The sequence below is a fragment of the Leopardus geoffroyi genome, chromosome A1, assembly GCF_018350155.1.
Source record: "Leopardus geoffroyi isolate Oge1 chromosome A1, O.geoffroyi_Oge1_pat1.0, whole genome shotgun sequence".
NCBI classification, from domain to species: Eukaryota; Metazoa; Chordata; class Mammalia; order Carnivora; family Felidae; genus Leopardus; species Leopardus geoffroyi.
In genome coordinates, this window is record NC_059326.1 from 207,663,477 (window position 1) to 207,678,408 (window position 14,932).

At 42.5% G+C, this 14,932-nt stretch overlaps 1 protein-coding gene across 1 annotated transcript in view; it reads left to right on the forward strand.

Moving 5' to 3' along the window:
• The first annotated feature begins 1,965 nt into the window (after positions 1–1,965).
• C9 (complement C9) overlaps positions 1,966–14,932 on the forward strand; it is a 54,274-nt gene continuing 41,307 nt past the window's right edge. The window contains exon 1 of the mRNA XM_045439723.1: positions 1,966–2,115. Within this exon, the coding sequence (XP_045295679.1) occupies positions 2,039–2,115 (77 nt within the window). The 5' untranslated portion in view covers positions 1,966–2,038. The remainder of the gene's footprint in view (positions 2,116–14,932) is intronic.

Genomic DNA, 14,932 nt, shown 5'->3' on the forward strand with positions numbered 1-14,932 from the left:
CTCGCGGTCCGTGAGTTCGAGCCCCGCGACGGGCTCTGGGCTGATGGCTCAGAGCCTGGAGCCTGTTTCCGATTCTGTGTCTCCCTCTCTCTCTGCCCCTCCCCCGTTCATGCTCTGTCTCTCTCTGTCCCAAAAATAAATAAACGTTGAAAAAAAAATTTTTTTTAATAAAATAGAATAAAAATATGAAAATATGTCAGACACATAGATGTCAAGGGCAGAGAAGACTTAAATACAAAAAATGTAATGTATATCGTATTTTATATATTCCTAATATATAATATATAATTAATGTGTTGTTGTTATATTTTACTGTTCCTATTCATTTGCTATGTTACATTTAGCCCGAACCACGGGAATAAAATAAATAGAACTTCTACAGAGCAATTCAGCATTCAACCAGCCAGGTAAGAAATTTCCCTTGTCCCCTCCTCCCTGCCTCTGGGGGGGTCAGTCAGTCTCCAGGGACAGAGGTGGTTTTCAATCTCCGTTCACACTGAATTATCAAGTCAAGTAACACAAAGTCTAACCCATTAAGCATTAGGTCTAATTAGCGTCTTGCCTTCTTATCTTGCCTGCTCCCAAGTTCCTCTTTCGGGAGGTATCCTGGCAGGGTCCAGAGCCGATTCCTACTGTATCTGGCCCCCTTGTTGTTAGCTAAGACTTACAAGAAGCATCCTTGGGCATGGATTTAATCAGTGCTATAGTGACAATGTTGCTGCACACATTCGAATCACTGCATTACTTGGCAATTCTGCACCGTCTGCAGGTTAACAGCAAGCTCAGGAACCAATGAAATTAGCCCCCTTAGACACCTAAAACTCTCCACACAACAAGGAGAGGGAGGCAAGAAAGCCCGTGGGGGGTAAATAACTTCCACTCTAAGTAGGACCATTAGAAGAAACGTAAGACTGTGCTAGAAAAACTAGCTGTCTGTTAACCCTCCACCCCACCCTCTGTTTTATCAGTTTGTGTATGTGCTCATGTTTGAAAATTGCCTATTTGTAATTAATGAATATTGATGAAGGCCCCTTAAGTCCTGTGTCAGCAAATATTTATCCAAAAACTTAATGACATAGTGTTTCTCAAGCTGGTCATTCAAACTCTCGACTCTGGCCACACATTTGAATGACCCAGCAAGCTTTAAAAAAACACTGATGGCAGGGTCCAATCCCAGATCAATGAAATTAGAATCAGGTAGGGGGTGGGCAGGCATCAGTGGCTTTTCACAGGTCCCGCCCGGGGACCATTCTATTCTATCGTACAACTAGTGTTTTAAGAATGGTTGTGGTATCCACATTCCCTGGCACTTCAAAAACATCTTGCCCTTTGCACAAGTCCCGGAGAAAGTGAAAATACGAAGGGGAGGGCATCCTTTATGATAGATTGGAGCAAATTGTTCCATTTCAGAATCTGTCTTGCTGACGAGTGTGTTTCTAAGATAAGGAGAACGTGTCCTCTTGTGGGACAGTGTAAAGCCCTAGGGATTCTACCTAGATTCTTCACAATGATCCCCCAAGCATATACAGAAAGCCTACTTTATAACCGCATTTCACCCTTTGCTGCACCCATGTGGAAATAACCCCCACAGCTCGTTCTCAAATTGTGTCATATATGTCCTCCTTTTCTAGTCAGGGCAGTTCTTTTACTGATTTTGAGTTTATGCCTCTATGAGAATCATCCACAGACCTTTTTCCCCCAAATTACACACTCTGATCCCTTCCTCCCAGAATCTCCCGAGACGGGAAACACTGGAGTTTTGTTTTTTGTTTTTGTTTTCAACACTCCGGCTCACATTAGCCAATTTAGCACTCACCGTCTCGTTGGCCGAATATGCTCATCAATATGAGAGGACAGTAGGCCACGAATTACAAAATGACTCTCCTTTGATTGGACTTTGGCTCCCAGGAAGTCCTGTTTGACAAAAATCCTGACAGAAAACAGGCAGTAATTGTCCCACAGTTCTCTGGCCCTTTGCAAATAAACGCCTTACAGGACCTGTCTGGCCATTCCTCACGGAGCTGCCTCGAGAGAGCAGATGTCTGCTGGCCAGAGGTTTGCCTTTGCAATATGCATTTTACAAATAGGTGTCCTGAGTGCTGGGCCCACTCCTAGGTGAGTCCCTTTTTCTGTTTGTCTCTGGAATTTCACTGCTTTGATATTTATCTCAAGGCCTACTTCTTAGCAGGAAAGCAGATAAAATTTCAACCCACATTGAGGTAGACAGCCCCAAAGTTTAAACTTTGAAAAGGGGTGAGAAAAGTGCAGGGGTGTGTCTTGGAGAGTTTTGTAAGGAAACCTGCTGCTGTTTCCAGAAAGTTCTTTCAAACAAGCCATTCACATGTTAAGACCGAGATAATCTTTAAATACTTGGAATTATGAAGCAAAGCTGGTTTTCACCAGAGTGTGTTTGATAAACCTGAGCTTATCAGTATCTAACATATGAGAAGTTTAAAATTAAAAAAAAAATTAATCTTTCTCTCATTCTGCCTCAATGTCTAGCACTCTTAACTTTTGGATATATCACCTTTTTGATCCCATGTCAGGCAAAGGTTAAACATTTGGCTTTTCCTCCTTGACATTCAAAGTTGTGTCCAGAGGCACACATTTTGACCTTAGGCCTAGGGTTAATTTCCTCCTTTTTTTTTTTTTTTTTTAATATGAAATTTATTGTCAAGTTGGTTTCCATACAACACCCAGTGCTCATCCCAAAAGGTGCCCTCCTCAATACCCATCCCCCACCCTCCCCTCCCTCCCACCCCCATCAACCCTCAATTTCCTCCTTTCGAGAAGAATCACCAGAGCACAGACCTGTCAGCCCTGCTTCTGGCAAAGACTTACTTTCTCTCCTTTTGTTCTGATCCCATTTGGGAACTTGTAGCTCATTCCAGGCCAAGCCAGGATGTGCTTACCAAACAACTACGCCGTATCCAAAATTGCTGGACAACATGTAGATCTGTGCCATCCGATACGGCATGATCTGATTTGGGGACAGTATTGAAGTATTTCTGGCTTTGACAGTATAGTCAGGGGATACTATCTGCCCAAACACTGTCTCCTCTGCTCAGACACTAACTGCAACGTGCTTCCATTTCCACTTGGGTCGTTTGACTCTTGGTTTAACCAAATTCTCTTCTGGGATCTGATGTCCATCTCGAGCACAGCTTTGCCTCCCTGTCAGCTCCACTGGGCACCGCCATGCCTCCTGGGCCCCACTCGGCCTGTGGTTTGCTCACAGGGCTACAGCTTCCAGCAGAAGGGGACACTGAGGTGCTGCACAGACCAGAACAGGTCTGGGTGAAGCGCTTCACCAGGCTTCCCTTTGCACCCTCACTTCCTCTTCCGCGTTAGCTAAAAAGCATTTTTCCATTCGGGAGATATTTTCACTTACTGGGCATTGGGTGCAAAGGGGATTTGGGAAGGCGGTCACTACAAGTTGCTTTAGCCTTCCACCCTGACGCTTTCTTAAGTTAAAAAAAATAATTCAAACAACCCACATTCCTGGATTGAGACTCCTGCTGATCAAAAATGAGAGGCTGTGAGGAAGGCTACATCTGCTTTGAAGTTTGTGCCCTTGGGTCCTGGCCTCACTCAGCTGTCTCAGGGGGGACCAGAAAGCCTCCCGCCCCCGGCGGGCCCCCCAGCTCCCAGCAGCTGCACCGCTGAGCTGGATTTGGCTTCAAGCACTCTCACCGCCAGGCTCTCAAGAGTTTGTTAGGGTTGCCCGGGCTGGAACACTCCGTGCTCTGCCCTTTGACAGAGGGTTGAGGTCAAAACACAGTGTTCGGATCAGTCGTGAAGTGAGACACATAGTTCAGCCAGAGAACTGGAGTTTGCAAATGACTTTTTTAAAAAATTTATTTAATGTTTATTTTGTTTTTGAGAGAGAGAGAGAGAGACAGAGGACGAGGGGGGAGGGGCTGAGAGAGAGGGAGACGCAGAAGCAGGCTCCAGGCTCTGAGCTGTCAGCACAGAGCCCGGCCTGGGGCTCAAACCCTGAGATCATGACCTGAACCAAAATTGGACATTTAACCGACTGAACCACCCACGTGCCCCACAAATGATTTTTTTAAAACACACATTTGATCAGAATGGAGCACTCCTCTGGAGCAAGGCTTCCCCAACTCAAGGCGCCATTACTAACTAACAAACCATGTAAGTTGGGGCAGATTACTCAACGTTTCTGCACCTCGGTTCCCTCAAGGGTTGTATTCGTTTCCTAGTACCACGAACTGGGCGGCTTCGAACACCAGAAACCTATTGTTTCACATCCTGGAGGCTAGAAGTCTGAAATCAAAGTGTTGGCAAAGCAGTGCTCCCTCAGAATCTGAACGGGGTTCTTCCCCAGTTTTGGTGGTAGCTGGTGATCCCTGGCATCCCCTTGGCTCACGGCTACATCCTTCTAGTCTCTGCCTCTGTCACCACAGGGCTAGCTTCACCTCACCTTTCCTCTGTGCACGTCTGTCACGTTCTAAATTTTCTCTTCTTAGAAGGACACCAATCATATTGGATTAGGACCTACCCTAATGGCTTCGTTTTAACTTGATTTTTTTTCTGTAAAGACCCTCTTTCCAAATAAGATCACATTCGGAGGTACAGGGGTTAGAACTTCAACTTGTGTTTGGGGGGTGGGACACAATTTACCCCATAACAGTGACAATAATAGCACTTACCTAATAAGGGTTTGTGTGAAAGTTAAATTATATTCCATATATTGTCATTACAACGTCTGTGCCTGGCACATGGTAAAAACTCAGTACATGTGAAATATTCTTTAGAATCATAACTTGCTATTACTTTGATATGCTTTCTGGTTAGTAAAGGGAGGGATAAAGTTCCAGCCAGCCTTCCGGGGATATCATATGGCTGCAGATACTTCATCTGAAGCCACAGCGACAGTGAGTTATTGCTACTGGTGAACTGTTGGGGATATTAAGAATCGTTTGTTTGCGGGGCGCCTGGGTGGCGCAGTCGGTTAAGCGTCCGACTTCAGCCAGGTCACGATCTCGCGGCCCGTGAGTTCGAGCTCCGCGTCAGGCTCTGGGCTGATGGCTCAGAGCCTGGAGCCTGTTTCCGATTCTGTGTCTCCCTCTCTCTCTGCCCCTCCCCCGTTCAAGCTCTGTCTCTCTCTGTCCCCAAAATAAATAAAACGTTGAAGGAAAAAAAAAAAAAAGAATCGTTTGCTTGCAAACGTAAGAGTGCCCATGAGAATAGGTCCTGAGCAGGGCATCATCTCTTCCGTTTCTCAAGGTAGGATAGAAATGTTAAAACCAATGCATGACTACTCATTATGAGTAGTAGCTCATAATACTGGTCTTGGAGCCAGAGGGCTCGAGTTTGATTCCAGGGTCCATAGTTTATTAGCTCTGTGACCCTGGCAAAGTTCTTAATGTCTCTAAATCTGTTCCTCACCTGCAAAATGGGAATGCAAACATGACTTGCTGGGTGAAATTCCTGAGATGATAAAGGCAATATCCCCCACACAGTGATGGGGCGGCTTTGAGTGCTCTGTGAGTGCAGCTCTCATTATTTTTTTTTTTTTGATTTGTAAATAACAACATGTTTACATGGTTCAAAGACCAACAAATATAATAATATATACATTGAAATGTCTTGAGAGAGATTTGTGTTATTGCATATAAAGTACTTAGAATACTACCCCTCTCCCAGTATACCCTTTTCCCACAGGTAACCATCTTTGTTAGCTTTCTGTGTATCCTTCCAGAATTTCTTAGTGTAGATTAAAACATAGTGCCATATATAATCTTATTCCCCCCCTTTCCTTTACATACTCTCTTACACTTTGCTTTTTCCTTTTTCCTTTACAACATACCCTAGAAAACCTCTCTGTATCAATTCTCCACACAACTGATCACTTTTCCATTGTGCGGCTATACGCCTCAGATAATCTATCTTTTATTGATTAACACTTAGGTTGTTTCCAATCTCTTGTACTATTAACAGTGTTGCGATGAATACTTTTATTCCTATATCATTTTGCAAGTGGATAGTTGTACCTGAGGATTAACTCCCAGAAGTGATGTAAAGGAGTCAAAAGGAAATCACCTTTGTGACTTTGCTAAAATTGCCCTACGGCCCTGGGAGGTTGGTATTACTTTGCACTTTCCCCAGCAGAGTATGACAGTGTTTATTTCCCCACAGCCTTGCCAATTTCTTGATATTTGCCAGTCTCATAGGTGAAAAAATGGTATCTGCAAATAGTTTTAATTTCCCTCTCTCTTTTCTTGTTATTATTTCTTAGTTGAAGTGTAATTGATATACAGTATCCTATTAGATTCAGGTGTACATTATGATGATTTGATGTTTTTATACATTGCAAAAAAATTCCCACAACAAGATTGCACATCCTTTCATATGTTTGAAAGCCATATGTATGTTTGTCTTTGTGACTGTCCATATCCTTTGCTCATTTTTTTTTTTTTTAATTTTTTTTTTTTCAACGTTTATTTATTTTCGGGACAGAGAGAGACAGAGCATGAACGGGGGAGGGGCAGAGAGAGAGGGAAACACAGAATCGGAAACAGGCTCCAGGCTCTGAGCCATCAGCCCAGAGCCCGACGCGGGGCTCGAACTCACGGACCGCGAGATCGTGACCTGGCTGAAGTCGGACGCTTAACCAACTGCGCCACCCAGGCGCCCCTCCTTTGCTCATTTTTTCATTGAGCCTCTTGTCTTTCTCTTATGAATTTCTATGGCCACTTAAAAAACCAGTCCTTTGTCTCTGGTAAGAATTAAAAACACTTCCCCAATTTGTCATTCATATTTTGACCATATACATGGTGTGTTTTTAGTGTGATTACAATTTTCATATTTATATTACTCTTTATTTTCAAATAATTAAGAAAGAGCACTAGATTGGGAGTTAGAAATTCTGAGAGGGATTTGGTAGGTGGCCCTTGGAGAGGAACTGCCTGAATTTGAATCCTAACCTGGCTATCAAGTACCCTCTGCTGTGTAACTTGAGGAAAATTACTCACCATCTCTGAGGCTCAGTTCATTATCTCTAATGTGCGATAATACTGGTAACATATCTTACAAGGCTGATGTAAAAAGTAAGTGAAGTAATAAGAATAAAGACTTAGAGGAATTCTGACATAAACTAAGCATTCACAAATGTTAGCAATGATTATTTTTTATGTTTATTTACCTTTAAGAGAGACAGGGAGACAGACTGTGAGTGAGGGAGGGGGAGAGAGAGAGGGAGACACAGAATCTGAAGCAGGCTCCAGGCTCCTCATTATCAGCACAGAGCCCAACGCGGGGCTCGAACTCACGGACCATGAGATCGTGACCTGAGCCGAAGTTGGACATTCAACCGGCTGAGCCACCCAGGCGCCCCAAATGTTAGCAATTATTATTCAATTTATTTGAATTAAATTTATCTCAGTAATCTGGACAAATACCCACACCTCTGTTAATGAGAAAGCCAGGCTTAACTCTTAAACTGAAGGTATCCAAAATGTCAGTCTTTGTCTTTAATGTTTTTGATATTCATATTCAATACGAGCTAACAGATATTTATTTACCTACTACTATCGGACAAGGACGGTCATTTGTTTATTCACCCATGTAATACAGCAAATATTTACTGGGTTTGTGACATGGGCCAGACATTGGATCAGGAGCTACAGGGTAGTATGAAACATGTCATGGGGGTCTCTGCCCTCACTGGGCTGACAGTCTAGTAAGGAATATAAATAAATAAACAGCAATTGAAGCTCAGCCCAGTTCTCTGAGTGAAGCCCATGGTGTTAAGAGAGGTGGACTCCTATGAGCCTCACCATTCCACTCTGCACTGGCTTCATCTGTCCTGGCCTCCGCAGGGACTTTGCTCCTCTAACTCTCCCTCTCTCTCCTGCATCATCAACATCTCCCTTTGTACCGAATCATTCCCATCAGCATACAGACATGTTGTAACATTTCCCTTAAATGTTGGCTCAGTCCTCCGGCTTACCCCAGACCTACACACTCACATCCAGCCTCATGGTGGGAAATGGCACTTAGATTCAGACAACGCTCACATTTATTTGCACGGTGCACACTGCTTCCCTTAGCGCAATGTCTGGTTACTTAAGTCAGCATCTCTTGAACATCTAACGGCCCAAACTTAACATGTCTGAAACATACCCACTGATTTGTCTCCCCATCTTCACCCAACCTGCACCACTACTCACTGAGTTACTCAGGCGGTAACCCGGGACTCACCCTTGACTCCTCTGTTCCTATCCTTCCCACGTGCAATCTAACAGCACATCTGTTGATATTATCTTGAAAATATATCCCAAATCTGCCCACTGCTTGCTATCTCCACTGTGACTATTCTCGCCCAAATCAGTATCATTTCTGGCTTGTATCCACCCTTGCCCACGCTCTACCAGTCAGCTCTCCATCTGGCAACCAGAGATATTTCTAAATCTTTTGAAAACATACCTCTGGGTGTTACTCCTGGTCTCATACTCCTGTAAGAATTTCCATCAAGCTCAGAATCCAATCCAAACTCCTCACCACAGCTTACAAGGCAGGAGCTGCACCCCACCTGCTTCTCCAGGCACCTCTGCTACCTTGCCTTTTGCTCACGCGGCTCTGTCGCCCTACTTCTCTGCTTCTGACATACCGCCCTCAGGGCCTTTGCATTTATTTGCCCCTAGCTTCGAACACTCTTTTTCCAGACACTCAAACAGCTTCTCTCTGAATTCATCCAAGTAGCTAATCAGATATCACCTTCTGTTCTGGTCATTTTTGCTGTGTAACAAACCATCCCGAGACGGTTGTTACAACTATACCAATTATTTTATTGGTTCATGAGTCCAAGGGTGGACTGGGCCCGGTAAAGTGGTTTTCATGGGTATACCATGTAGATGTAGTCAGATGGTGGCTGGGCCTGGGATTATTATGATGATCTCTTCACTCATGTGTCTGCCATTTGGTCTGGGAAGACCCAAACAGCTAGGGGCTGGAACAGTTGATTCTCCTTGAGAATCTGTCTCTCTTTCTCTCTGCTCTCCATGTGGTAGACTCAGGGTAGTCAGTTTTATACATAGTGGGAAAAGGCTCCCAGAGCAAATGTTTTTAAATAAGCCAGCAGAACTTGCATGGCTTTTTCTAACCTCGTCTTAAAAGTCAGGCAGGCTCATTTCAACTGTGTTCCACTCATCAAGGCATTAAGAAAAACACTACCAGCTTCAAAAGGAGAGAACACAGACCCCATTTTTGATGGGAAGAATGACCAAAAAAAAAAAAAATCATGAACACGTTTTTAAATCACTACACCTCCTCTGAGAGGGCCCTTTGACTACCCCATATAAGAAACCTCCCTCCCCTACTCCAGCCCCATGGCACTCTATCCACTTACCCTGCTTTATTTTCCTTTACAGTTCATATGTCTTAACTGACACTGCTTGTTATATTTGCTGGATCCTCGGTTATTGTTCTCATCCACCAGAATGTAGGCTCCATGATGGCAAGAACATTGTCTTGTAGCCCCAATCACTTAGAACAATTCCTGACACAGAGCAGGGCCTCCATAAAGGTCCTTGAATATAGGCTCACTGGGAGCACACAAAACAAGCTCTTAAATAAGTCTTGGTAAATCAGGAAAGATCCTGAAAAAATAAGCATTGGGCACTGCTGTTATATTGTCTTCTCGTCTTGATGAATCGCATGAACTAAGAAAACTGGCAGATCCGTGGGTTAAGAATGCAGTCCTAATTAGCTTATATTTCTCCACTCAGAGGAGCCGCATCGTCTTATTTATTGACAAAGAGATTCCTTCCCACAGCAGGTGTTTTTTTGCCTGGAGTGTGAGCTGCTCCTGGAGGTTTCCTTCTACTAAAGCTGGAAATATTTTATGGCTGGGAGATGGAACCAGGCGTACATCAATGGCCCTTCATTTAATGCATTTCTGGCCCAGAGTTAGACCTCCTGTCATGCTGATATACATCACTTTGATCTGGGAAATGACTTTCAAGCTGAGATTGAAACACTTGGAGATAGGTTTTACTTGATAAACACATTTCATCTAGGAATCCAGACAGTGCTTTACAAATACTTCTCCACTCAGTCTAATAACTCAGCAGGGTGAAAGGCAGGTGGTAGGCATTGTACATATACAGCCCTTGAACTACAAGAGATTATCTGCCTAGTGAGTCAGAGGAGCTTGGGAGGGAGCGTTAGGCTCAGAAGTCCCTATCCAAGAACACTCACCTCCTATCTTAACATTTGCATACTGCATTCATTTCAATAGCCCATTCCTTTGGCACAATCTACTATTTCCTCCTAATAATTCCCCACAGTCCTGCCATATTTTGCCTCCAAGTATCCAGGTACCTGGTGCATGAAGGGAAAACAGCCAGAAGTTCCCACACTTTTTAACTTATTTTTGCCTAATTTCATATCATTTAGGTTTAAACTTAAAATAGATCCAGGAAAGAAACAAGTTGTCCAATTAATGTGCTTTACCTGGAACTGCTATACTAGGAAGGAAGGAAGGAAGGAAGGAAGGAAGGAAGGAAGAGGGAAGGAAAGAAGTTTTTGTTAACTTTCATATCTCAAAATGTCTAAAAATCATTAAACTATTACATCCAAAAATTATTGACTAAGCTATGACCTTTTAAGTCATTTCAAAGAGGTTTTGATTAGTGATGTAAAGGGAGGTAGCATGGGGGACAAGGAAAAATTGCAGTGAACTAGGAGCAGAGGGAGGTAAATTCTCCACCTGGTTTTGCCACTAATGCCTGACTTTGGATAAGTACTATAATTCTGGTTTTAGTTTCTCATCTGTAAAAGACAACTAATAACACCTACCAAATTTACCCCTCGGTGGTAGAATGAAAGATTAGTAAGAAAATGAGATTTGAAAATTGACTAGTAAAACTAGTAGACATATAGAAGAAACTGCTTAATAAGAAAAAAAAACCACATTTGTTGAATATTGTGGGCTGAATTGTGCCCACCCCCAATTCATATGTCGAAGCCCTAACCTCCAATACCTCAGAAAATGACTGTTTGGGGAGACAGGGTCTTTAAAGAGGTAATCAAGTTAAAATGTGTTCATTGGTGGGGGGGGGGGGGCTCTGATCCAATGTGACTTATAAAAAGAGTCCTTATGAGAAGAACAAATTTGAACACAGGCCGTAGAGAGGAAAGACCATGTGAAGACACAGGGACAAGATGGCCATTTAGAAGCCAAGGCGAGGCCTCAGAAGAAATCAACGCTGCAGATACCTTGATCTCAGACTTCTAGACTTCAGAAGTGTAAGAAAATAAATTTCTATTGTTTAAGCCACACAGTCTGTAGTATCTGGTTATGACAGAACCAGTAAACCAACAAACACCCTGTGCCTGATATCTAGAGGGCTGTAAGTCTCCTCCCAAGGCAAAGATGTCATCAGGAGACGTTCCTATGGGGTCATTCATGGGTCATTCATGAGATAAATCCAAATCATGGTCTGGGGGGGCAATAAAAGATCAAAGGCAGAGCTCTGTACTGAGTCCAGAGTGTGAGTTAAATCTACAAAAAAAGAAAAGAAGTTCTCGAGTTAGAAGCTAAAAAGGAAGGGAATCGGTGTGATGCGGTGCTGTTTTTCATGCGAAGGATGGTAGAGAACAGTCTATAGGCAATGCCAGTATTTTTGGAGCAGGGTCTTGCTACCTATGTGTGAAATAGATGAACCACCTTTCTCATCAGTCCCCATCACTGGCTGGGTCCTAGGCTTGCTCAACAAAGGACTCTAACTCATTCTGGAGTATTTGCAGTGGATTTTACCTCCCCATACATGATCCTTCAGTCTGTACTGTACCCTCTGGACTAGTTATTCACTGAAGCTGATCTCATCGGCAGATGAGAAAGATAAAAGTATCATACCCCTGGTCTATCAGTGCAGTTTCTACAACCAAGAGATAATCTCTTTGGGGGAGATGTTAAGACAAAATTCTAATGTGATCATCTGAGTAAGTGATAAATATAAAAAAAAGATAAACAGGAGGAGATAACCTAGTTGAAGGCAACAGGACTAATACTAGAGAAACAAAGTTATTGGAAAGATCCATGCAGACATTAGTAGATAGAACCTAGAGGAATTCCTGAAATTAATGATAAACTACCTCAGTGACATTTTCAGGTTCGTGGTGGCTTCAAGTTTGGGTTCTATTGATATAATGGGTACCCCCAACTAACTTGAATTCTACCCCTTCAGATTCATGAATATCCTCCAGACGTAGCCAAGCATCATTTCCCAACATTGCATGAATATGAGAATCAACTATGGTCCTTTTTTTTTTCTTCCAAGATTTTATTTAAATTCAAATTGCTTAACGTATAGTGTAATATTGGTTTTAAGAGTAGAATTTCATGATTCATCACTTACATATATCACATGTGCCCTCCTTAATGTCTTTCACCTGTTTAGCCCATCCCTGCACCCACCTCACGTCTAGAAACTCTGTGTGTTCTCTATAGTTAAGAATCTGTTATGGTTTGTCTCTCTGTTTTTATCTTATTTTATCTTCCCTTCCCTTCTTCTATGTTCATTTGTTTTGTTTCTTAAATTCCACATATGAGTGAAATCATATGGTATTTCTGTTTCTCTGACTTATTTCCCTTAGCATAATACACTCTAGCTCCATTACCATTGCAAATGGCAAGATTTCACTCTTTTTGATGGCCAAGTAATATTCCTTTATGCACACATATACCACATCTTTATCCATTCATCAGTTGATGGACATTTGGACTCTTTCCATAATTTGGCTATTATTGATAATGCTGCTGTAAACATTAGGTGCATTGACTGAATATTTTTGTAACATTTGAATGAGTAGTGCAATTGCTGGGTCATGGGTAGCTTTATCTTCAACCTTCTGAGGAACCGCCACACTGTTTTCCAGAATGGTTGCACCAGTTAGCATTCCTATTCCAATAACAAGCTGAACAGGATTGAAAGTTTCCTAGCTCACTGATATTGTTATTTAGAATAAAATCTCTTTTAGATCAGGGATCATAGTTCTTGTTTTATTTTGTTTTGTTCTTTTGCACACCATTATACCCCTCATGCCTAGCAAATAGAGACAGTTAATAAATATTTGATGAATGGATAAATGAAAGGATGCATGAAGGAATGAGCTAATTAAATGAAATATATCATTGCAAAAGTGCTTATGACATAATAGAGAACAAGATTATATACAAATAGGTGCAGAGAAAAATAAATTACACAAGGAGTTTAGGGAATGCTCATGGGGAAAAAACACATTATGCCCAAGATGAGATCATGTAATAAGTAGGAAATAGAAGGTCAAAAGGCCTGAAGACATGAGAAAAAGTAGCTTATCTTGGGAACTTCAAGTTCAATGTGGCTAAAGTTTTGATGGAGAAAGTGAGGATGAAGAATGAGGAAGGAGATAGGCTGACCAGAGCTCTCTAGACCATGTGTCCTAGTTTCCCACTACAGCTGTGACAAATTACCACAAATTGGTGGCTTAAAGTGATACAAATGTATTATGTTACAGTTCTAAAGGTCAGAAGTCTCAAGTGGGTCTCACTGGACCAAAATCAGAGTGCTAGCAGGGTTACATTCCTTTCTGGAGGCTCTAGGGAAGAATCCATTTTCTTGGTTTTTCCAGCTTCTGGAAGATGCCTACACTCCTTGGTTCATGGTTTCCTTCCTTCCTTACAGCGAGCAATAGCCAGTGGAGTCCCTTTTCATGTTTTGAATTTCTCCTACCTCTTCTTCTGTCTTCACACCTCCCTGATATGCTCTTCTGCTTTTTAGGAACCCATATGTTTAGAATGAGTTCACCCAGATGATACAGAATAATCTTCTCTTAGTCACACCTGCAAAGTCCCGTCTGCCATGTGAGGTGAACATTCGTAGATTCTAGGGATCAGGATGTGGACATCTTTGGGCATCACTATTCGGCCTGCCACACCATGTTAGAAAATTTGGGCTTTATCATAAAAGTGATAGGAAGCGTAAATAACCATTTTCAGAAGGGGAATGATACGATCAAATTCTGCATTTTTAAAAGATCCTTGTGTATGATTTATGGAAACTGGATTAGGGAAAAAAGTATTGTCATCTGGGAGAGATGTAATGTTAGTGTAGAGCAGAAAAGTGTCTGGCAGAGATGAAGGGCAAATGGACTTGAGAGTTATTTATGAGACTAAATAACAGGTTTTCGTTGTTGATTAGATACAGAAGATGAGTGGGAGGGTTGCAGGCTAAGAGAGACAATATCCGAGTCTCTGGCCAGGGCGACTGCATAAATGGAAGTGCCATTTACCAGGACAATACAGGGCAAGCAGCAGCTTTGAAAGGAGGGGAAAATAATGAATTTGTTTGGAGAATATGGTGAGTTCAATGGGGCATAATGAAACCCAAATGCAGACATCCAGTTGGAAGTTATATCCAAGAGCTTAAAATTCAAGAGAGGTGTCTGGACGGCAGACTTATCTCTCAATGTCATTAGTATGTGCATGGAAACCAAAGCCCTGAGAAAGTATAGAAATTTTTTAAAAGACAGGTTCAAGACAGGGCCTTGAGGAAAAACAGCCTTTCCAAGACTAAGGAGGAGGAGCCTACATGGTCTAGGAGAACTGGGCAGCATAGAAAGAAGAAATGAAAGGAGGTCAGTATCATTCAGTCCGAGGGAAGAGGCTGTTTTAAACAGCCAGAATGGCCAACTGCATTGACAGCTGTGAGGAAGTCAATAAGACAGGCACTGAAAGGACCAAGTGTGCCACATAGCTGTCTGTCATCATTGACTCCGGCAAGAGCAGTGTCCTTGGGGCAGGAGGGCTGAACAGTGATTGGGAGGTTAGGAGCAGGAGATAGGGTGCAAACTACTCTTTGAAGATAGATAAAAGGAGGAGAGAATTTCAGAGGTAGCTAACGGGACACATAGTGGTGAAAGA